Here is a 24,862-nt window from a genome sequence, read left to right on the forward strand (position 1 = left end):
TTGGGGCTACTCATAAGAGATTGATATTATGGGGAGGAGTCACCCTTACTTCAATAAAACGTGAAGCTCTCCAAGATTTGACTGACTGCTAGCTCAGAATGATGAATGTCCACGTAGAAAGCAGTAGTTGCATCTCTTTTGTTCTCTTGCTTTGGTGTTCTCTCCTCCAAGTGGCTTGTCCCAAGGCAGTGTGCCTTAAACTCAGACAGAATTATTTTCCTTCATTATTTTTAGCAAAGTTTAGTTAGGCTATTTCCTTTATAAGATGGAATTAGTTTATTTAAGAACGCTAAAGAGAAATCATTAGTGAAAATACAAATAGCATAAAAATGGTTTCTGTAGCCTGATTCTTATTGGAAATAACAGAATTTTGTAGAGCTCTTGAGAACTTTACTTATAAATATATAAAATTTCTATTACCTAGTACTCAATAAATGTATGTTAGATTGATTTTAATCAAACAATTTTACAAGTACCTTACCTGCCTTAGTTGCTGGTTATCCCTTAATCCAGTGGACTCTCATTGCTGTCTTTTTCTTGGTCTCCGGGACCTGATCAAGGGGCCCTGCTTGATAAAGACAAATGAAAAACCACCTTCATGTTTTCTAGACTTTCCCTTAGTGTCTATTACTGGTTTGAAGGAATTGCCTTTGTGTCAGTCTGGGTTCTCCAGAGAAAAAGAACTAATGTTGTGTATATGTGTGTGGGTGTGTGTATATCTGTGTCTGTGTATATGTGTGTGTGTATATATCTAGAGAGAGACACACACACACACACACACAGATATACACACACCCACACACATATTTTATATATATATATATATATATATATATATATGAAGAGATTGATTATGAAGAATTGGCTCATGCGATTATGGAGGCTGAGAAATCTCAAGATCTGCAGTTGACAAGCTGGAAACCCAGGAGGGTTGATGGTATAGTTTTAGTCTTAAGTCTGAAGGCCTGAGAACCAGAAAGCCAGTGATATAAGTTTTAATGTGAGTCTGAGTCCAAAGGCAGGAGGACCAGTGTCCCAGCTCGAAGACAGTGAGACAGAGAAAGAGAGAGAGAGAGAGAGAATTCTCCCTTACTCCACCTTTTCTTCTATTCAGGCCTTCAGCCAATTGGATGAGGCCCGCCCACATTGGGGAGGCATTCTTTAAGTCCACTGATGGTAGTTTTGGCAGAAGCACTGCAAGCAGAGAAGCAAATCCATATCCAGAGTAAGTGTCTGTTCCAGTGAGGACAAAACACTGCCCCTTCTATGATGAAAGTGGTTCGCTGTAATCAACCTGCCACCAGGCAGCTGGCTGATTACACGGGGAATGGTGCCATATCAGGGGCTGTGTGATCTCTGATGCTGGCAAGTTAGGTACTATCAGTGGTGGCAGCCAGGTCTGCCATGTTGCTGAGTCCACGCATAAGCTCCATCCCTGCCACTGTGGCTGTTTTGTTCGTGAGCTTGTTGGGCAATAATGGGGGTGCTGGGAAAAGACGCTGACTGGTGTCCACAGAATGGGTCATCTCTCCACTTGATTATTAAGATCCTCCTCTGCTGAGGTCACCCTTTGTGAGCATTCATATGACACAAGTATCCTCATATTTTTTGCCCATTCAGAGAGGTCTGTCCACATACCTCTTCCCCAGATTTCCTTGTCACCAATTTTTTAATCATGTTCCTTCTGAGTCCCTGACCACCAGTCAGACTGTGGGCTGCAGCTCATGAATTGGTGCATAATCGCAGGTCTGGCCATTGTTTTCTTCTAAGTGGAGTGAACAGCCAGATGCGCTGCTTGAAGGTCTGCTCACTGGGAGGATTTGCCTTCACTGCTGTCTTTCTGGAGTGTCCCAGAGGGGCTGTAGTGCTGCAGCTGTCCACTTTCAGGTGTTGTCTGCATATCGTACAGAACCATCTGTAAACCAGACCTGAGTCTTCTCTTCCTCTGTCAGCTGATCATAGGGAACATAGGATGAGGTCACAGTGCAGGTTGGGAGAGAAAGTGCAGTGTTGCAGAACAGGGAACCATGGGCTTTTGGGCCACTTGTTCGTGTAATTTCTTTGTATCCTCAGGGCCTGTTTTGATCTGATCACATGTACACCACTTCCATTTGCTGATGTAGTATTGCTGTGCGCACCCAACTTTATGACTTTGTCAGATAATACCCAGTTCATGATGGGCAGTTCAGGTCGCATGGTAACTTGTGGCCAAGGTTAAGCATTCAGTTGCTAGTAAGACCCAGTAGCAGGCCAAGAGCTGTTTCTCAAAGGGAGAGTAGTTATCCACAGGGATGGCAGGGCTTTGCTCCACAATTCTATGGACCTGCACTGAGATTCACCTGGAGACGTCTGCTGAAGTCTCCAAACAGCATCCTTGTCACTGACGCCATGGGATCAGCTGGATCTTATGACCCAAGTGGCAGAGCAGCTTGCACAGCAGCCTGAACCTGTGGCAGAGCCTTCTGCCCCCAGTCAGAACTAGCAGCTGTTCGAGTCACCTGGTAAGTGGGCTGCAATAACAGACCCAAGTGAGGAATATGTTGCCTTCAAAACCCAGAGAGGCCCCCGCTAAGCATTGTGCATCTGAGCCAGCACCCAGCAGGAAACAGACATTGCCAGCACATTAGCGCCTTCCAGTCACTGCCCTGCTTTTCTAACGGTGACAACCTGATTTCTGAAAACAGATGAGTTTGCCCGTGTTTGAACTTTATATAAATGAAATCATATATACTGTTTTTGTCTGGCTCCTTTTGTTCAATTTATATTTGTGAGTCATCCATTTTTTGCTTTCTTTCTCATTGCTGTATTTTGTGATGTGAATATACCACAATTTGTCTCATTTGTTCTATAGTTGTAGATATTTAGGCAGTTTTCCAGTTTTTGGTTTTCATGAACAAGGCTGCTGCAGTATTCTAGTATATGTCTTTTGGTGAACTATGTGTGCACTTTTTTGGGTGTACACCTATGAGTGGAATACCTAGCTGAGTCATAAGGTGTATAGGTATTCAGCTGTAGTAGATACTGCAGAACGGGTTTCAAAGTGGTTATGCTCATGTACTTTCTTCCCTCGTTACTTTCCGTGTTTGCGTTTATGGTGTTGTCACATTCAGCATCTGTTTTGACCCTGGAGCAGGAAATGAACAATCTAAGATGAAATAATGAGAAGAGTACGATGATACCTCTTTCTGACCTTTTCTTTGGGATTGCAAAATATTTGATCCTGATGATTCATGCCCTGTCTGCCTGTTTTGGGGATAAAAATAAAGTGTATAATAGTGTTTTCTGAATTGTCAAGTATGATATACAGATGTTTTATTTCCTCTCACCTCCAATGTTGATAATAATACTAATAATTTTTCCTTCCCATGATTTTCCTATTTCTGTGCATGCGTGCATGTGTATGCGTGCGTGTGTGTGTTTGTGGGCGTGCAGTGGTGGGGGGCTGAAATACTTAGAGCAGCACCATTCCGACTGAGTTCGCTAAGAGTTGAGGAGCTGCTGCACGATTGCTACTAGGTGGCGGAGAAACCCAGAAAAGCCAGGGACTCATGCTTCTCTATCATCAGACTGTTCTCGTCCCTCAAGGAAAAGAAAAGGTTATGAGATATACATAAAGCATGTACGATATAAGGGTGCAGTTTAATGAATAATGTGCAGCCGCTTTGTGCTCCCCACCCAGGTCAAGAAATGAGGCAGTGAGAAGCTCCCCTGTGCTCGCTCCCGATGGCAGCACCTTCCCTTCCCAGGATCCAGTGTTTCCCTTGCTTTTCTGAGTTTGAACCATCTGTGTTTGTATCCCTGGGAATGTTAATTTTGCCTCTTTTAGAACTTTATATAAATGAAATTATACTTATTTCTCTGTGACTTCTTTTATTCAGAATTTTCTTTAAGGTTCATTCATATTTATGTTTGGTTTTATTTCAGTAATTTTCATTTCTGTATTCTCTTCTGAGAACAAACAATTTCTTTGTCCGTTTTACTCTTGATGCCCATTTTGTTTCCTTCCCGTTTTTTTGCAATGACAAGTAATATTGATGTGAACATTTTCCTGGTACACATGGGCCAATTCTTCTGGAGTAACTAGGAGTGGAATTTCTGAGTCATAGGGCATGGAAATATTCAACTCTAGAAATATCAAACTATTTTCCAAAACTATTCAATCTGTTTCACTCCCCCAGAGTAGGAGATGCTGTTTTCCATTGTTCCATATCTCTGCAACACTTGGTATTTTCCAGCTTCTTAATTTTTTTCTTGTGGTGAGAATATAGTGATATTTAATTGTGGTTTTATTCTGCATTTGACTGGCTAATAAAAGTTGAGCTTCTTTGTATGTTTATGCAGTCTTATTGCCTGGCCATGCCGTTTGTCCGTGTGTGTGTGATTTAGAGTTTTCTGTATGTTCTGAATGTAAGTATTTTGTTGGTTATGTCTGATACAAATATCTTCTTCTATTCTGTGGCCTGCTTTTCCACTCTTTGGTACCCTTGGATGAACAAAAGCTCTCAATTTTAATGTAATTGATTTCCCAGACTTTTTCTTTGTGGTTTGTGCTTTTAGAAATTCTTGTTTAAGAAATCCTTCTTTGTTCTGAAGTCATAAAAATAACCTATTCTTTAAAAAAATTGAGAGTTTTGACCTTCATAGTTAAATTACAAATACCTTGGAACTGATTTTGGTGTATATAAGGTGTGAGATAGAGGTCCACTTTCGCTTTTCTCCATGTAGATAATCAGTTCAGTACTAAAAGTTATTAAGAGTTCATTTTTTCTCCTCTGATATCCAGTGTCTGCTCTTTAAAAAAACCAGATGTCTGTATACTTGACACACTCCCGGTGCCAACTTATATAATCTAACTTGCTTTTGTAATAAGACATGATAAGACATCGTTGTGGTTCCCTGTCTTACTCTTCTTCTAGAGTATCCTAACTATTCTTAGTCTTTTGCTTTTCCATAAAATGTTAGAATCATTTTGTTGAGTCCCATGAGAAACTCTTGGGATTTTAATAGGAATAGCATTGAATCAATAGTTCAATTTCAGGAAGAATTAACGTGTTAGAATATTTATAAGACTTTGTATCTAAAAAATGTGATGTATAGGTCCATTGATTTAGATTTAAAAATTTTTTTCAATAAAGTTTTATACTTTTTTCCTTAAAAGAATTATGCAGTGTTGTTAGATTTATTTCTAGTACCTAAAGTCTTTGTTGCCATTGCGAGTGCTACCATTTTCTAATGGATTATTGCTGGTATACAGAAATGCAGTAGACTTTTATTTGTTGAGTTTATGTATCTAGCAACCTTGATACAATTACTATTAATTATAATAATTTACCCATAGATTTATTTGGAATTTTTATTTAGATAAGCATACAATCTGCAATAGTGACAATTATGTTTTTCCTTTCCAATGTTTGGTGTTTTTTTCTGATATTTTTTGAAACAAAAATTTTTTGAAACATTCTCATTCTTACAAAAACATTTCAGGTACTTAAAGTTTCAAAAACTTTTTTTCTTGAATCACATGAGAGTGAGTTGCCTGTTAAAGAGCATCATCTCCAAGTGTCAAGTGTATATTTCCTACAAATAAGGATTTTCTTCTGTGTAAGCTCAATACAGTCATCAAAATCAGAACCTTAGCATTGATCCATTACTACTATGTAATCCTCAGAGCCTTTTCAGATTTTGCCAATTGTCCTGGTAATGTCCTTTATAGCAGAAAGATCCACTTCAGAATCACATATTGCTTTCACTTGTCATGTCTCTGTAGTTTTCTTCAAACTACAGTACTTCCTCAGTTTTCCGTTGACTTTGATGACCTTGACACTTTTTAATATTTTGGGCCAGTTATTCTGCAGAATGCCCTTCAATTTTGGTTTGTCTTACATAGCCAAACCGACATACATGGTTGGTTTAGGTTGTGCATCTTCGACAGGAATGTCACAGAAGCAGGTGCTGCGTTGTTCTCCTTGCTTCCGATCTGGTGGCACATGATTTTGGTTTGTCCCATTAGTGATGGTAACTTTGATCACTTGATAAAGGTGTTGTCTGCAAGCCTTCTCAACTGTGAAATTACTCTTTTCCCATTTTAATTAGTATTTTGTAGGGAGGAATTTTGAAACTATACAAATATCGTATTCATTGTCAAATTTCCTATTTATTCAGTGATTTATTTATATTAGTATGTGCTCCTGGTTTCTTAAATTATGCAGTTATAATGTTAATATGATTTATTTTGATGCTCAGACTATCCAAGATTTGGCATTTGAGAGCGCTTTTAGGCTGGCTCCTATGTCCTTTTGACTTGTACCTATCATTCTTTGGGCACTTCTTTCCTTTTTGGCAATACAAGATGTCCCAGGCTTATTTAGTATTTTCCGTATCTCAACCTAGAAACAACCTTTTTTTTCAAGGAGCCGTGGTTCCTTTTAGTGGGGAATGGTATTTAGAATCCAAGATCTGGGGGCTAGGTGTGCTTATTGTTATTGGGGCATGAGTGCCCTTAAGCCTTCTGAGGGGGTGTGTGTGTGCGCACATGCATGTGCATGTATGCATGTGTTTGTGAGTGTTTATATGCATACTTGTGACTTTCTGTATCTGTCTAAATATACTGAAAATGATAAGTTTGTACTCATAACTTCAATTCCAATCTAAATACAGCATTTTTCTTTTACCATATTTATGACTCCTTTCTCTGACAGTGAGAGAATTGGTTTCTATTTTTTAAAATATATTTACTCGTTTGACCAGTCCTCCTGGGTGTAACCAATTTCTTACCACCACTGTCCATACCGCTTCCTTGCAGCTGCCCTTCTGTCCTCACTGAAATTCTGAATCCCCATGCCTGGCTACTCCCCACCGTCTGTATACACCTTCTTCATTCAGCTCAGGCCCTGACGTTGCACACCAGTCTCCCTCTCCATTTGGATGCCTCCTCGCTCTGTTTGGGCTTGGTACCACATGTCAGTCGATGTTCACATATGGATGCCCTCCTTGCCCTACTTGAGTCTGACCCCTGGCACTGGGCCTTTTCCTGGGAGATGTCCTCTTCATGCTTCTTGAGCTCTGGTAGCCCTCTCCAGGCCATTCCATGTGTGGATGCCCACCTCACTCTCCTTGGACTCTGACGGCCCACCGGGCTGCCCATATGTGCATGTGCCATGCTAATTCTGCTCAGGCTTGACTCTGGTATCAAATTGTTCCCCTATCCCGTCTGTGGATGCCCTTTTCACCCTTTTGGGCTCTGACCTGCTGTGGTAAGCTGCCCCCCTGCCAGGGCACATTCCTCAACTTACTTAGGCTCTGAAATTTCATGCTGGGCTGTCCTTTCAGGTGAAAACCTATCTTGTTCTGTTTCGGCTTGTTCAGGAAGGGAAAGGAAAGTGAAGAGGAAGAAGAAGAAAATTAAAAAAAAAGTTTTATTCACTATCAAGGTAGAATCTACATTTTAATAAAGTGCACCCATTTTAAGTATATAGTTTGAGTTTTGATGAATATATAGCGTTGTGTAACCACAGCCACAATCAAGATATAGAACATTTCTGTAGCTGCTAAAATTCTCTCCTGTCCCTTGGCAGTCAGTCCTGTCTCAAACCTGGCTCAGGTAGCTGTTGCTCTACTTTCTGTCACTAAAGTTCTGTCTGTTCTAGAATTTCATCTAAACGGCACAATCCAAGGTGTGTTCTTTCGTTGCTTTCACTCACTATAATGGTTTTGATATTCGTTTGTATTTTGTGAGTATCAGTACCTTCCTTTTTATTGCTGAATAGTGTTCTATTGTACATTTATGTCCCACAATTTTATTTTATCCATTTACCTCTTGATAGACATTTCAGTTGTTTTTAGTTGTGGGATAATTGGAATATTATTAATTCTCTGCATATTAATGATGAAAGTTAATAAGAATAAATGTAATTTCAAAAAATTAGAATAGAAAATTCCAAGGTGGAGATTTGAATTCAGACCAGTTCTTGCACTTGTTTGTTGTGTGACCTTGGACAAATGACTTAAACTTTCTTTCCTAAATTTCCTCATAAACGATAAAGAGACTGTAATGTCGCCTATCTCAGGACTGTTGTAAAGAATTCGTGAAGTGTCTGCTTGGTGTGTTGTGGGTGTGAAAAACAAGAATGCATGGGGAAGTTCAGATAAAGTGCTAACCGTGGTATTGGATGCACAGAAAGTAAGTCATGTTAGCTGTTATCTTAACATTAATAGCAACAATAATGATAAAAATGTGAAAGTCAAGAGCTTTTATTTGTTTGCATTGCTCACAATTTTATGTAGCTGCCCAAAAAGCTAATTCCATTTACTTTAATATTCATTTAGTTATTGTTATTCCATCATTCAGTATACTTTATTAAGCACCTGTTGAGTATCAAGGATTGTGGTAGTAATGAAGATGAAAAGAAGTCACAATTCTTGTCCTGTGCCTAGTGCATTGTTCTTAAAATTGCACATTACAACTGATTAGTGGGTTTTGAAATCACTTTTGTTCTCCATCATAACTATTATTTTTTCTTAGTAAAGCAGAACAGTACAGAAACTGTTAGGGGCATCACATGTAATAAAGGACAAATAATGTTTTGTGAAACTTGTTTTTAATATGATATCTATATCTTTCTGTCTGTCCACCATCCATCCATCCATCCATCCTTATATAAATATATGCACACACACGTGCACACATTCGCATGTATATTTGTATGTATATATATGTGTACTTGGTGTGATATAAAATTATTTCTTATTGTGGGCCATGATCCTGTAAAAAAAAAAAGACCTGTTCTAATAGATAAACAGCACCTGTATTCAAGACTCCAAGGATAATAAATCATAGGTTTCAACTAGAAATAATTACTGCATCAATATACATTGAATCATCAATTTTCTGAGAGATGTTTGTGACATTTTATAAGAAACCTACAAAACTTTGTATAAAAATTGTAAAGAAAATACTGATGTTCTACAGGAATGCTAAATATTATCAACATTAACTTACATGTGTGTTAATATAATAACCAAGACAGCCACCTTATAGGCTAGGAGAACATACAACTATTAAATAAGTATAAGAATGATGTGTAACAAAGGACAAAGATAAGATAGAAGTATATGATTGTAGGTGTATGATTGGAACCTATAGTTCCTCCAAGTACTTGTATACAGGTGTAATACAACTTCAGCTGAAGTCACAACAAGCTTTATTTTGGGGATTCATTGAAATGACTCCAAAATTGTTAGCACCAGAGGATGAGGTTTGTGTACATTGAGAAGGACAAAAAGAGAGGGGGGAACAAACCCTTTAAAGCAGGGTGTAATGCTAACACATATAGAAAATGGAGCTAGGGAACAGAAGAGAAAACCCAGAAATATATGCTGAAGTATCTGCTAAAGAATGATTGGACAGAGGTGAATTTTCAAGTAAATGTTGAGAAAAACTCAGTAGTATAGAAGCAGTTATTTAGTTGTTTGTTTTATGATATAGTAAACTCAGATGGTTTGAAGAGTTGAATATTTTTTTAAATGTAGAAAAATTAGAAGAAATTTACAACACATTAATTTTAAGTGACAAAAGAAACATATAGACAAGGATATTCTGGTTCAGATATGTACAAAGTAAACACTTAGTTTTAATTAAAAAAATCTAAACAGAAGAAATTTGTAAATAATATTTGCTTAGAATATTATAAAGAATCTGTCCGTATATAACATTCTAGTCAAGTTGAATACCAGGTAGATTTTTCTGTTTTAAAATATCTTTGTCCTAAGCATCTGTTAAGATCACCTCTTCTTGGAAGCACTTAATGAAAATCAGGCTCTGTACGTCTGTATTTCTTAAATCCTCTCAAATGTAGCTTCAATCATTTGATTTTAAATCTCATAGGTGAATTACAGCCTTACTCAAAAATTATTCTCAGTGCACATTCTAGAGTCAGTGTGCTGTGCTGTGATCGTTCATCCATATACCTTTGTATTTTTAAAAAGTACCTTTTTGAATAGAAAAAGAAAAAATCAATCTCTCCTCTTCCCCTCCTCCTTTTCCTGGCGTGCCTCTGGTGATTGTGTTGTAGCATATCCGAAACACAAGGCAGCTTTGTTGACATCACTGATGATGCCTGTCAGCAGAGATTGGTCAGTGCTGCCAAACTGTTTTGTTAGTCATTTCAAGTGTCCATGTCCATTGCAGCTGCTCTGGAACTCATAGGAAGAGCCCAGTTTTTGCAAACTCATGGAAGAACCACCTGGGTAAGACGGAGTTTGTTGTAGGGTTTTCCAACAAGTTAAATATGTGGAAGATTAATATTAGAAGAAAAGTTTACCTTTATGCTATGTCAGGAAAGAAAAGTGAAGGATGGTTTGCTGACAGTAGACCCCTAATGCTCTTAGAATAGAGGAAGTTTTATCTGTCTTTTTGAATCTTTAATCAAATACTAATGACAGAAGAGTTAATTAACTTAAGGTTAATTGCATTCGGAGTTCAAAATCCTAACTGGAACCTATAGAAACTGCTGAGACACTTTGCTCAGTAAAGCAGCCCAGAGTACTTGGACAATCACTTAACTGTGAATGCTCATTTTTTGTGCAGTGGTGTGTTGTAGTTTTATATATTATTTTTGCATCAAGCCATTTATTAAATAAGTTCATGCAAAATGCTTAGAACAGTGCCCAGCCCTGGTCAGGAAATGTTAGCTCCTTAGTATGTGTAATGTGAAGCGTGAACATCACATGCATGATGGTTGTTTCTTCACTCTTTTTTAAAAAGAGAATATTTTTTGTCCATTTTATGATTTTTTTCCCCCTCTGATGCTTAAGGAAACTTTTCTCAAAGTTTTCCTACTTTTGGCCTGCACACTTTTTGTCTCGGACAAAAAGTTTAATAAAGAGTACTACTACTGGTTAGTGTCAGAGTTATTTGGAGGGGAGGTAGTTTTATTAATTGATTCAGTTGGAGACTGTGTTCATGATCTTTAAGCTCTTGTACTTTGATGGAAGTAATAGCTTTTTCCTTCTTTGATCTAAATTTAGACGGCCAGACAGTTAAAAAAAAAGGAAGATTCTTTGTTTCTTTAAGGCATCGCAATACGTAAACATTAATGTCTTGGGTATACTATAAACTTATTTGAAAACTTTTTTTAATTTTCAAAAATATTGGTTTGGTATATGGGCCTTTCATTTTTTAATTGATTTCTAATCTTAGTACATTAATAATAAAGAATAATAGCTTTGTGATATAAATTCTTTAGAATGTGTTGATAGTCCCTGTGTGTCCTAAAGCAGGGTTTGGAAAACTTTTCCTTAGAGGGCCATATAGTAAATATTTTAGCTTTTTCAAGCAAAAGCAAAATTGAGCCTATTATGTAGATATTTATAAAACCATTTAAAATGCAACTGCTTAAGAATGTTATAATCAGTGTTAGCTCTTGGACTATAATATAAATAGGATTTAAGAATTATTGTTCGCTCTTGGACTATAATAAAAATAGGCATCTGGCTGGATTTGTCCTCTGAGCCATAGATGTTAAGCCCCGCTTTAGAGCGTGGTCAGTTTTTGTGACTGTTGCACGTTTGTTTGATTAGAATATATATTCTCTATATTTTAGGTAGCAGTATGTCTATTATATGAAGCCTTTTAATTATTTATCCATTCTTATTTACCCTTACTAAATTTTTGTCTTTGATGTGTGAATTTCTGAGAGTCTGTTAATTTCCTGCTATAATTACGGGTCTTTCAATTTCTCCTTTTAATGCAGTCAATTTTTGTTTTCGTATCGTCAGTCTATTTTATTCGGTCTATAAATGTTTATTATTGGCCCATCTTCTTGGCGGACTGTTCCTCTGATTGCTAAAGACTTTGTTTATCCTTATTAATACTTTTCATCTTTAATTCTACCTTGCCTCTTGTGTTATAATGATATTGCTATGTCAGCTTTCTTTTCTCGTGATTGTTGAGATTTACTGGTGTTTCTCTCTCTCTTCGTTTGCTTTTAATTTTTTTTTTGTCAGGTCTTAGATTGGTTTTCTAGACATAAAATACCACAAGCTGGGTGGTGTATAATAACAGAAATTTATTCTCTCACAGTTCTGGAGGCTAGAAATCTGAAATCAAGGTGTCCTCGGGGCCGTGTGCTCTCTGAAGGCTCTTCCTTGCCTCTCTAGCCTGGTGGCTGCCGGCAGTCTTGGGCATTCCTTGGCTTGTAGATGCGTCGCTCCAGGCTCTGCCTCCATCTTTGCATGACCTGTGTGTCTGTGTGTCCAAATTTCTCTCAAAAGGACGCTGGTCGTATTGGATTTAGGCCCCACCATAATCCAGTGTGACCTCAATTTTGTTACATCTACAAAGATCCTATTTCTGAGTGAAGTCATATTCACAAGTCCTGAGTTAGCATGACTTTCCAAGGGGCACTTTTCAACCTTGTGCATTTCTATTGAGGTATAATTTACATGCAGTAAAATTCAGCCGTTTTTGTTGTACAGTTCCGTGAGCTTTCACAAATGCATGCAGCTGTGCAGCTATTGCAATCACTCCCCCAAATTCCTTTTATTTTTCCTCTTATAGTCAATCCCTGTACCCACTGCTAGCTCCTGGCAACCACTAGATTGTTTTATGTCTCTGCAGTTTTGCCTCTTCAAGACTGTCACATAAATGGAATCGCATGTTATATTGTCTTTTGAGTCTGTCTTTTTTTCATTTACCATAATACATTTCAAATTCATTCATGCTGTTCCATGTATCAGTAATTTGTTCCTGTTCATTGCTGAGTAGTATTCCATTATATGCATGTACCATGGTTTGTTTATCCATTTACCGGTTGAAGGATATTTGTATCACTTTCTAGTTTTTGGCAATTATGAATAAAGCCATTATAAACATTCATGCACAGATTTTCATGTGAGTGTGTTTTCATTTCTCTTGGGTAAAGACGTAGGGGTGGTGTTGCTAGGTTGTTTGCTAAGTATACAGTCATGTGCTGTGTAATGACGTTTTGGTCAATGACAGACCACGTGCATGACAGTGGTCCCATAAGATTAGTACCATACAGGTTAGGTGTGCAGTAGGCTGTATCGTCTAGGTTTGTGTAAGTGCACTCTGTGATGTTCACACGGTGACACAATTGCCTGACAACACATTTCTCAGAGTGAACCCCATTGTTAAGTGACACATGACTGTATATTTAACTTTTTAAGAAACTACCAAACTGTTTTCTAAAGTGGCTATACAATTTTGTATTCCCACCAGCAGTTAATGAAGTTCCAGTTGTTCTGTGTCCTTGCCAGCCACACTTGGCGTCCTCAGTATTTTTCAAAAGCCCTTCTCATAGGTGTGCAGTGATATCTCGCTGTGGTTTTAATTTGTAGTTGCCTAACGACTAATGATGTTGAGAATCTTTTTATTTTCTGATTTGCCATTTCTGTATCTTTGGTGAAATATCTGTTCTTTTGCCCATTAACAAAAATGTTTTTTATCTTACTGTTAATTTTTGATAGTTCTTTACATTTTTATATATGTCTTTTATCAGGTATGTAAATGGCAAAACAAATGAATATTGAAAAAAATAGCATTAGCTTTTTGGGCAACTAGGTATGATTCTGAGTTAATGAAGTCAGGTAAAAACCCTAGACCTTCACATTATAGTTATTTTTGTTGTTGCTATTGTTTAAAAAATAGCTAACAATTTATAAATGCTGTCTATGAGTTAGGCAATATGTTCAGTATTTTACCTCACTTGTTGCAAATATTTTCTCCTAGTCCATGGCTTATCTTTTCATTCTGTTAATAGTTTTTTAAAGAGAAGGTCTGAGTCAAATTTATCAATTTTTATGGATCATGTTTTTGGTATCATATCTAAGAAATCTTTGCTCAACCCTAGATCACAAAGATTTTCTGTGTTTATTTGGAGAAGTTTTATAGTTTTAAGTTTAACATGTAGGTTTACATTGTATGTGGTATGAAGTGTGGTTAAAGTTAATTTTATTGCACGTGGATGTTCTAGTACCATTTGTTGAAAAGACTGTCCTTTCTCTATTGAAATGCCTTTGTACTTTTGTTCAAATGCCTTTGAGCATATGTGTGTGGGTCTAATTCTGGACTCTATTCCGTTCCTTTGATCAGTGTTTGTCCTTTTGCCAGTATCGCACTCTTGATTACTATAGCTTTATATTAAGTCTTGAAATGAAGTAGTGTTACTCCGACTTTTTTCTTCTTTTCAGAATTGTTTCTCTTTTAGTTCTTTTGCTTTATGATATAAATTTTAGAAGTAGCTTTTTTATTTCTACGAAAAATTCTGCTGACATTTTGATTGTGAGGGCACTGATCTGTAGTTGAATTTGGAACAGAATTGACGCGTCAACAATATTGAGTCTTCCAGTCCATTAACAGAGTATCTCTCTTCATTTACGTAGGTCATCTCTGGTTTCTTTCATCAATTTTTTTTTGTTGTTAATATAGAGTGTCTATATTTTGTTAGATTTGTGCCTAAATACATATTTTTTTAATTTTGGATTTCTATTTCTTTCTTGGTTTTGTTTTTTGTTTTGTGGATTTTGGTTTACTGTAAATAGTAATCTTTTAAAAGTTTTCCATTTCCAGTTGTTCTTTGCCATAGAAATAGTAGATTTTTGTATGTTGATCTTGTATCCTGACTTTTCTAAATTCATATATTAGTTCTAGTAATATTATTGTAGACACTTAGGGATTTACTACACCAAAACTTATAGTGTCTGAATGGAAATAGTTTTATTTCTTCCTTTCCTGTTTGTCTGTCTTTTTTTCTTCTTCTTCTTTTCTTGCCTTATTATACTGGGTGTAAACTCCAGTACAGTATTGAAGAGGAGTGCCTTGTTCCAGGTTTTAAGTGTAAAACATTTATTCTGTCACCATTAAATGTGAAGTTAATTGTAGAGCTTTTTAGATGGACTTTATCAGGTTGAGCAAGTTCCTTTCTCTTCCTAGGTAGCTGAGTTTTTATCATGAATGGGTGTTGAATTTTGTCAGAAACTTTATCTGTATCTATTGGGATAATCATATAGATCTTATATTTCTTGATAGGATGAATTACATTACTTTTCCACTGTTGACCAGCTTTGCATTCCCAGGATCAACCCCCTTTGTTCCTGGTGTGTTTTCCTTTTTATATATAGTTTCATTTGATTCACAAATATTTTATTAAGGATTTTTATGTCTCTGTTCATGTGGGGTATTGATCTATATAGTCTTCTTATACTGTCTTTGTATGGTATTAGGGAAATGCTGACCTCATCAATTGATTTGATTAACTTTCTAATTAATTTGATTTCTGTTTCCTCTAAGATTATATAGGACTGATATTATTCCTTTAAATTTTGGAAGAATTTGTCAGGAAAACATCAGGCCTTCATTTTCTCTCTTATAGAAGGTTTAAACTATGAATTCATTGTATTAAAAGTCATAGATCTACTCAGGTTGTGTGTTTCATTTTGAGTGAGTTTTGATCGTTCGTGGTTTTAGAGTAATTTGTCCATTTCATGGAGGATTTGTGTGCATAGCGGCACTCCTACTATTACTACCATGTTTGCTTTTCACGCCCGAGATGTCTGTCATCTGTCGCTGCTTCCGTCCTGACACATGTCACTGTGTCCTGTGTGTGTCTCATTTGCGCCTTCTTTCTTTGCCCTTTGGCAGTTTTGCTAGAGGTTTTGCAGTTGTCAGAGAAGCTATTATTGGTTTCATTGATTTCTCTCTATTTCTTGATCTTCGATGTTATTAATTTCTGCTCTTCATTGTTTTCTGCTTGTTCTGGGCTTATTTTGTCCCAGTTGTGGATTTGACGCCTTGGTTTTGCTACAAGCATCTCATGTGATAATTTTCCTTCTAACCGCTGCTTTAGTTGCTTTCCACACATTTTGATATGTGGTGTCTTCATTTTCCTTCATCTCAAAATATTTTCTTATTTACCTTGGTTTATTGTAACTAGTAATTTTGGCCCATGGATGATTTAGAAGTTTGCTGTTTACTTTCCAGGTGTGTGAAGATTATCTTTCTGTTATTGATTTCTAGTAAAATTCCCTCATGTTCAGAGAGCACATTTTGTCTATTTTCTGTTCTTTTAAATTGAACTTCCAAATATGCAGGTTCAGATCTTTCACCAAATTTGAGGTGTAATTATCCATTATTTCTTCAAATATTTTTTTCTGCCCCACACCCTTTCTTCTGCGACTTTGATGACGTGATGAATCTTAGGTCTTTTGTTACTGTTCCACAGCTGCCTCAGCAGACTCTCTTCTTTTTGCTTTTTTTTTGTGAATCTTTTCCTCTTCATTGTTCAGATTGAATGATTTCTACTGATCTGTCAAATTCACTCTATCATCTCAAATGCTGGTATTTAGTCCATCTAGTGCATTTTTAAATTTTGGTTATTGGATCTTTTCAGTTTTAAAATTTCCATTTGTTTTCTCTTTATGGATTCTGTTTCTTTGTTGACACTTTCTCAACATTCTCTTTAAGGGTTCACGCTTACTTTTGGAGAATTTTTATAATAGCTCTATTAAAATGTTTTCCAATTAATTCCAACTTCTGTATTATTTTGGCATTGATGTCTGTTGATTGTCTTTTCCTGTGTGAGTCTTTTTTGTTGTTTATATGTTGAGTAATTTTGGATTGTGTTTTAGATATTTGGATGTTGTGTTATGAGGCTCTTGATTTTGTTTAAATCCTATGGAGAATATTGATTTTTTTTTTTTTTTTCCTGCAGGCAAACAGTCTGGTGGGGTTTATGCTACAAGTTCCAACTAGCCACCTTTGGATTGTAGTTGTAACGTCAGTTGTATTTTCAAAGAAAGACTTTGCCGTGCCTACCAGATCAGTTCTGAGTCTGCACCTTCCAGAGGCTAGTTTTGGACTGGGGCAGTGGTCTTAGCTTATTTCTCAAAGTCTTTAATATGCCATTTAGGATCAGATCCAGGTAAATGCTGCTCAGGGGGTGAACCTAGAAATTTACATGAAACTTTCTAGAGTCCTTTTCCTGAGCCTCCTGGTACTTTGTGGTCTCTCTGATACTTTTTCTTTCCTTGGGCTCCCGTTTTTGTTCCTCTGTCCTGAAGGTTGATGTTTTATTTTTCTTGTTCTGCTGCATATTTCCCACAGTGACATCCATGTCCAAGGCAAAGCAGTGTGTGCTTGTGTTGTCTCCCATTCCTTGGGGTTCCTGCTTTGCAGTGGACAGGAAGATGTAGATGTTTGGCAGTAAGTCAAATTTTACAGTCCTGCTTTTCTCAAATACATACTTGTATGCCAGACTGGCCCTGTCTTTCTGTGTCAGGCATTTCAGCAGAGATGGTCCTTCCACTGAGATGTCTTGTAAAAGTTCTTTCTTTCTTTTTTAATGTTTTTTAATGTGGTGTTTCTTATGCATTAGGACATTTCTTATGCATTAGGACATTGCCTCCCTTCTCAGGTCAAGTTGTAATGTCCATATGATATCACCGATAAAAATGTAATTTATCTGTGCTAGAAATTTGGCAAACACTTATTCTTTGCTGTCAATCAATATTACCAGCTGAGCTTTTCTAAATTCCTAGGCCCCATCCCTAGAGATTCTGATTCAGTAGTTATACAGTACAGTAAATAAAAAAGAAAATGACCTACATGCTTATGTTCAATTTTAGCACTCTTGTTTCAATGCAGGTCATTTGCGTGGTCTGGGGACTTTCCTTCTGGACAGGTATATCTGAGGAAGATTGTAGTGATGGTTCTCCTTGAAGGTCGTTGATTCAGTGGGTGTCCCAAGGCAGCTGGGTACCATCTGACCAAACACGGTGTCAAACCACAGTGGTACTGCCTTTGTCAGGAGCTCAGTCCCTTACTCTCATCCCAGGAATATTCTTCACTGCTTCACCCTTTTTGAGATTGTCCCTGAATCATCAAACAAACCATTTCTTAGCTGGTTATTCCTAAACCTGTTCAACAAGGGGTACGACTTAATACTACTCTCCTGTCGTTTTCTTTATTGCGTTTAAGGACAAAAAGTTTAACTTTTTTGTTGAGGTATAGCATACATTCAGTAAAGTTCTTGAGGTATACCAATCCTTGTGTGGGTAGCTTGAACTTTTCATGTGTGTACCCACATAACCACCATACAGTCAAGGCATAGAACATTTCCTGCACCCTAATAGGTTCCCGAATGTTCCTTCCTAGTCAGTAACCCCCTTTCCCTGAGTACTGTTCTTCTGATATCTAGCACAGAAATTAGTTTTACCCATTCTCAGACTGCGTATAAATAGTCATGGAAAATGTGTACTCGTGTCTAGCATTTTTAATCAAATGATTTTTGTGGTCAAGCTTTGCTGAGTTATTTAATATTATTGTTTCTGATTCCTTTATACTTAAAATACCACATTTAAAGCAAAGCAGATTTAATTTGGCTTTTAGTTTACATTTTTCCTAGGTGAGGTAATTTTAAAATTCTTTAGGAAATTTCCCATATTCCTTTTCCCACTCTAAAACTTTCAGTGACTTTCTGCTTCGTCCCCTCATACAGTGTCTTGTATCCATTTCCACAGATTATTCTTGCCCTAACTCTCTTTTTTCCTCTTCCACATTTCCTTCTACCGATGTGTGGAGATGGGGAGGAGATTTCCAAAATCTTACTTCCTCTTTGTTCCTTGCTGTGCCGGCATTTGGTCTAGGGTGAATTCCAGTTGAACGGAATGTCTACGGTTACTCTGTTAACCTCGTGTTTCCTTTCTCTTCTAACAGCACGATGGAAGTGGTTCATTGCACGATGTTCAGCTGTCATTGCCGTCCAGTCCGGAACCGGAAGATGGTGATCAGATATATAAGGTATGACTAGGTAGTCATGCTGAAGTTTTCAGAATTCTTTCTTATTACTAAAATTATAAAGCAATAAAAGTTAAAACATTTAGTAGTAAATGTATTGAAACCTGCAGCTTTGCTGTCTTGGATTTTAATCAGGTTTGCTTTTAACTTTTGCTACTTTATTACGTTAAAATGATATCCCTGTGGTGCCTTAATTTGAATTTATTTTATCAGTTGGATAATCATTTATCTCTGTAGTACTAATAGTGGAGAATTCTTTATTATTTAAATCATTAAATTTTTAAATTCTTTTTTATAATTATGAATAACAGTTTTTAAAATATGACTATGAATAAAATTAAAAGGATTAATAGATACTTCTCATATATAATCACATTGAAGAAATATTCTGAAAATGAGATTAATTTATCTTTTTTCATGTTTAAAAATATAATTATAAAATGCAGGTGCATTAGAGTGTTTGGAAGTATGTTTTTTATAATTCTCATCTTCAGGTCTACTTTTCATTGAGAAAAGCTCTTTTCTTTTCCAACTGTTCTGAAGCACAAATTTATTTCTTAAGCACACATGAGTATTCTTGATTTTTTAAGATATTTCCAAGTAAAATTATTGGTTACTTTTACTTTTTATTTTCAGGGTATGCTAGGCAGTGTTTGATAGTCATCTGCACTAACAAACAACCTTGCAATATTGGTGGCTCACTTGTTAGTTCTCAGTGTTCCACATCAGCTGGAGATGGGCTGGGACTCTGCTTCCTGTGTTGTCTTCATTCTGGGATCTAGGCTGAAGGATCAGCCCCTGTCCTGGGACGTGTTGGTTTTGTCCGTGAGGGAGAAGAGCATTTGCAGAGCCGCATGTACATTCTGCCTGGATGTAGCATAGGTCGCTTCCAAAACAAGTCAAGTGGCAAGCCTGATATTAGGAGTCGGAGGACACAATTTTCTCATAGGATGTGGAGTGACATTGGGAACAAGACTGTATAGAAAACAATCGAATCAAAAGAATGTGGGATAGTAGTCACAGCTAGTTCTCTAATCTTGGCTTTTCACTGTGTTCCCTGCCTGTCCTTGCACAGATGCCCCCCATCTCTGGCTCCTGTGCTGTCGTGCCTGTAACCGTGCTCTGATCAGCGGGTCTGCAGCCGCACGGCTCTTCTTTAAACTCTGCTGCCAGTTGAGAACCGTTGACTTAAATGACTCTGACCATCTCTCAGCTTTCTTAAGTTTTCTGACTGACATTTTAAAAGTAAAATTGACTTTTTTCCTGAAACTTTTTTGTGAAAAATTATAAAGAAATTATAAAGAAATTATATTTAAAGGAGAAAAATTTAATTCCAACTTTTTTACACAACTAGTGTCTTCGTTTTTTCCATGCTCCTTTCTAGTTTGTCTGCATGCTTAATATCACATGATAGAAATGTTGTTATGTAGTATTTATTTCTTGTCCCAGCTCCGTTTCCTTTCAGGCAGATCAGTCCTAGTCTTCTTCCTTCTTTTTCAAGGCGAGATGTGATAGCTGATGCTGTCTCTCTCCAGTACACTGACTCTTGGACTTTTGTCAGCAAATCCCCAGCTGTGTCACCTTCTCATCCAAAATGGTTTAGCAGTTCAGTTTAAAATGATAGAAATAGGATGACTTGTGCCAGTTTAGGGTCTGAAGTCTCCGCTGGACCTGCTTGCCTCCTGTCCATCCTTTATCTCAGGACAGCTCTCCCATTCTGCTGATGAGCTACTCCAGACATTGACCCCTCTCCTCAAGCCCCATTCTCAGCCCCTCTTCTCAGCTTCTGCAGGGAGCCTTGTATTCGTCAAGCAAGATCTCCCGCCACCTGCCTTCTTGCCCTCTGACTTACCTGCATTTATCGTCATCCTCATTCACTTCATTCCAGTTACAGGGGAGAAGTGGCCGCGTGCTGTGGAAGGCCACCCTTTCTTCTTGTGTACCCGACTCTCTTTGCTGCTGCTGTTAAGGACCTGACTACATCCTCCTCTCTCATATGTCTTCCGTGTGCTTTCTCTACCTCCTCTTCAGCCTGTTTCTAAATTCCCACATTTTACCTATCTTAAATTCAGTAAATCAGAACAGTCCCTTGACTGTCCTTAAACCCCTTTCTAATTTACACGGAAGCTTGGAAAAGTGAGAATAGATACTGGTTTTAATCTTGTAGACATTTGGCATGGCCTCTGTCTTAAAAGCTTTATACCTTGGTTTTTGTGTCACTTCTCTCTGAAATTCCTTGTACCCCTCAGCATTGCCCCCCCTTTCCTTTGTAGGTCCCTTTTCTTCTTTAGAATGTAGATTTATATCTTTAGTTCAGTCCTCTTTGAACTTTTTGCTTTCTTGATTTCATTTACGACATATATATTGATAACATATAAAAATCTCTTTCATATTTAGTAATCCACTTGCCCACTGGACATTTCCACTGTATGTCCCACCTACAGGTACTTCTAACAATATATTTAAAACTTACAAATAGACCTTTTTGGACATATTTGTCCTCCTTTTTTCTCCCTTTCTTTTCGTGGCCCAACCATTCACCGTATCACCCAGGCTAGAAATGCAGATGTCATTCTTGACTGCTCTTTTGTGCTCTGCTCTCCCATGCAGTCAATTGCCAAAATCTCCTAATTCTGATTCCTTCTCCTCCCTGTTATCACTCTCTTGGGTCAGGCTGCTACTCTCATCTGGAGTATTACAACATCTTGATAATGAGTTCCCTAGCGTGGTTTTGTTGTCGTCTAATTTGCCCTCCAGACAGCTGTCAAAGCCATCTCAAATGAAAATCCATCTGTCACTCCCCTGCTTGATCTTCCTGGCCCTCTGTGATCTGGCCCCCTACCTAGTTTACTAACCACATTGCTCCGCACTGTTCATCACAGCCTTTGTGTGACAGCATCACTGCTTGTAGTTCTCCAAACATGCTGTGCTTGTCCTCATCTCTATATTGTCATACGATACTTAGAATCTCTTACCCTAAAATCCAAAGCCTGTCACACTTCCATGTCTTTGGAACTTTTTACTCATCCTTTAAGACTCCCTTGGAGTTACCCATTTCCTGATGTGTTCTCCTTTGCCTATCTTCATATGTAAAATCCTTAGAGCAGTGCCTGTCTTAAAGTCATATTGTCATGTCATGTTGGCTATTAATGTTATTAGCACATTGTATTTTGATTTTATTTTTGTCTGTTTTCTCCAACAGCGGCAGAACCTAGCAGTGACTGAATGATGACTATGTAGTATTCCCTCAAGTTGCTACATTGTATTTCACTTGTCTCCGTATAGGACAATTGTACATTTGTAAACTTGTAGGTTTTCTCATACTTAAGATCATTTCTTTGTCATAGATTCTTAGGCGTGGGATAATGAATCAGAGTGCAGATGTTTTTATGATTCTCATATGTGCAGCCATATGTTTGTCCAGAAAGGTCAGTTGTGATGGTTGATAATGTATCATTTTTTTCTACAGTCTTGTTAATCACAGTGGGAATTTCTCCCCCAAATTTAATACCTATAAAACAATGCCTTTAATACTTTAATTAGTATTTCTTCAACAAGTTAATTAGAACATTTTGCCAATTATATGTATGTTTGTGAGAACTGGTTATTTGACTACAGGGCCTAGAAAATGCTCTTAAATATTTGAGCAGGCTCTTAATATACTTGAGATATAAATTGTTTGTCATGTTTGCATAGGTTTTCACCAGCTTTTAACTTTAATTTTAATTGTATAGATGCTTAAAAATTTTATATAGTCAAATATATTTATCCATTCTTAATAGCTTCCTTTGCTACATAGCTTAAAAATGTATCCATGATCTACAGTCATCTTTTTTTGTCTTGATTTATGATTTTTTTAAATTTCTAAACTCTTTTTAAATTCAACTGCAAATCATTTTTCATATGTAATAGTCTTTCCCAATTGCAGTATACATAACAGCATTTTGGATCATCTCTTCCATGTTCTTTGTGATGCTCATTTGCTATGTTAAGGCTTTTGTAAATGTCTATTTCTGATCCCTTATTAAAGAGACTGCAATATGTATTTTTTGTTGTAACATATCTGAAGGAAATGGCTTACTTTGCTCAGTAACAACACATTATAATTATTTGCTTATATATTTTTCTTTCTGGAAAGATAGATCATCCACCTGTATGTTCTAACTTCTTGCTTGTACTACCGCCTCAGTATGTACTTCTGGACGATTGAATCATAGTAAACAAAATGGACTAACTAGAGGGTGATGGTACTTTACCCTGCACATATATAGGGCATATGAAATCTAACTGGATTCCTGCCTCACTTAACAATAGGTTTCCCTTTAATACTGTTAGGAGTTTCTTATAGACTAAGTTGACAGGGTATTTTCTCTTTGATTCAGGCCATTCTCTGCAGGAAAGTGGCTCATGGAGAAAAATCCCCCTTCTTACCCTTCAGTCACGTTTATCTTTCTGCTTATTTCTGAGCTGCCTTGAAATGACTCTGTGCCTATAATTACGCTGTTCCCTCTGCTGTTGTGCTCTTCCTTTTCTCTGACAGGCATCTCTTACACATCCTTTGAAATGTAGCCCGAGTTACTATTTTGTATGTAATTTATTTTGCTATATGGCCTGTGTTCCAGTTTGCTTATTTGTAAGATGGGGATAATAGTACCTGCCTCCCTCAGGGTTGTAGTCAGGATCAGATGCTTAGACACCTAAAAGTACTTTGTTCTTGGCACTAACTACTCAATGTGTGTTAGCTGTTGCTGCTGTTACTGGCCTTTGTTTACATGTCAGACTCCAGCAGACTGAGTTCTTAGAAGACCAAAGTGGGTTTTTTTGTCTGTTTGTTTTTCTATAGCTTAATAGCTGGCATATTTGAGAAGAATTTTTTCCCTTAAATGAAGAAACCATTCGTGACTCACTTTTCATCATTGATTTAAAGCTTCTTGTTAGGGTATTTTAAGTACAGTTAAATACTTCATGCTAATTTTTTTAAATATTTCAGAATGAAGATTTATTAAATGAAATAAAACAACTTAAAGAGGAAATAAAGAAAAAAGATGAAAAAATTCAACTGTTAGAACATCAGCTTGTAAGTATTATAGTATAGTATGTAAAGTGGGGACTTTTCAAACTGACAGTATATATTTTTTATGAAACTTGGAATTGAAATTTGACTTTGTTTTTGGCTTTCAAAGTTGCACTATTCTATTATTTTTAGATTATATGCACTCTAAAAGTACTTTCAGGCTAAATATTAAGTATTCAAGGTGGAAAGAAAATCTTTGTCAGTCCATTTTCAGTGGCCTCTGTTTTGGGGATTTGAAATTCACCAGTTCAGGTACATTTATTGATGCAGGGTAAATGTCTTTCCTTCACGTATGCTTGAAGAAGTGAGTGCTATGCGTTGAGGACAGTGCATTTTCTCTCTGAGAGCAGAATGAAATTGAGGATTCAGGCTTAAGTATTTGCATGGCTGTCAGTAAAAAATTCTAAAGAAATATTTTTTCCCATGGATAATGTAGGGTGGTCCCTCAGAGCCGTGTTTGAACCTTTCTAGTTTTATAATTGTTACAATTTCATGTTAGTCCCGTACGAAAGCAGTCTTTGCAGTGCCTTGAATTTAGTTATAATTTAGTTTGAATGGCCCGGATAGCAAGAACATAATGGCATAAAAATCACAATAGGCCAAGGAAAATCTTTGTTGGAAGTCAAAAGCATGTTTTGGTATAGTAAAGCAATTCGGCAACATGAAGTATTAATCTCAATCAGAATATAAAGGATATAATATACGGAACTCGGAGCCACTGGGTTCAGTGCAGATTCAGCTCGTGAATAAATAGTAAGGACAGACATAGGATATTATGATTAAGGGTACAAAGAAAACTTAAGAATCTGAGAAAAGAATAACAATATTGCAAATTGAGGACCTATCAAATATAAAATTAAAAAAGAATATAGTAAGACTGATTTTTATTTTTTAAAGCTGAAGATAAGGATCCAGTCAACCCAGGCAGTTTTCAGGGAGAAGAAAAAAGACAGTGTTAGGAAATTAAGTAAGCTTCA

The 24,862-nt window shown here is 36.9% G+C and overlaps 1 protein-coding gene across 8 annotated transcripts in view; it reads left to right on the plus strand.

Moving 5' to 3' along the window:
- CCSER2 (coiled-coil serine rich protein 2) overlaps positions 1–24,862 on the plus strand; it is a 168,498-nt gene that overhangs the window by 107,578 nt on the left and 36,058 nt on the right. For 4 of the 8 annotated variants that reach the window (XM_046652863.1, XM_046652864.1, XM_046652867.1 and 1 more), the window contains exons 7-9: positions 18,731–18,814; positions 22,159–22,239; positions 23,802–23,888. In XM_046652863.1, coding sequence (XP_046508819.1) covers positions 18,731–18,814; positions 22,159–22,239; positions 23,802–23,888 — 252 coding nt within the window. The remainder of the gene's footprint in view (positions 1–18,730; positions 18,815–22,158; positions 22,240–23,801; positions 23,889–24,862) is intronic. The other 4 variants (XM_046652865.1, XM_046652869.1, XM_046652870.1 and 1 more) reach the window with 2 other exon arrangements.

Source organism: Equus quagga, chromosome 2, assembly GCF_021613505.1.
Source record: "Equus quagga isolate Etosha38 chromosome 2, UCLA_HA_Equagga_1.0, whole genome shotgun sequence".
Classification (NCBI taxonomy): Eukaryota; Metazoa; Chordata; class Mammalia; order Perissodactyla; family Equidae; genus Equus; species Equus quagga.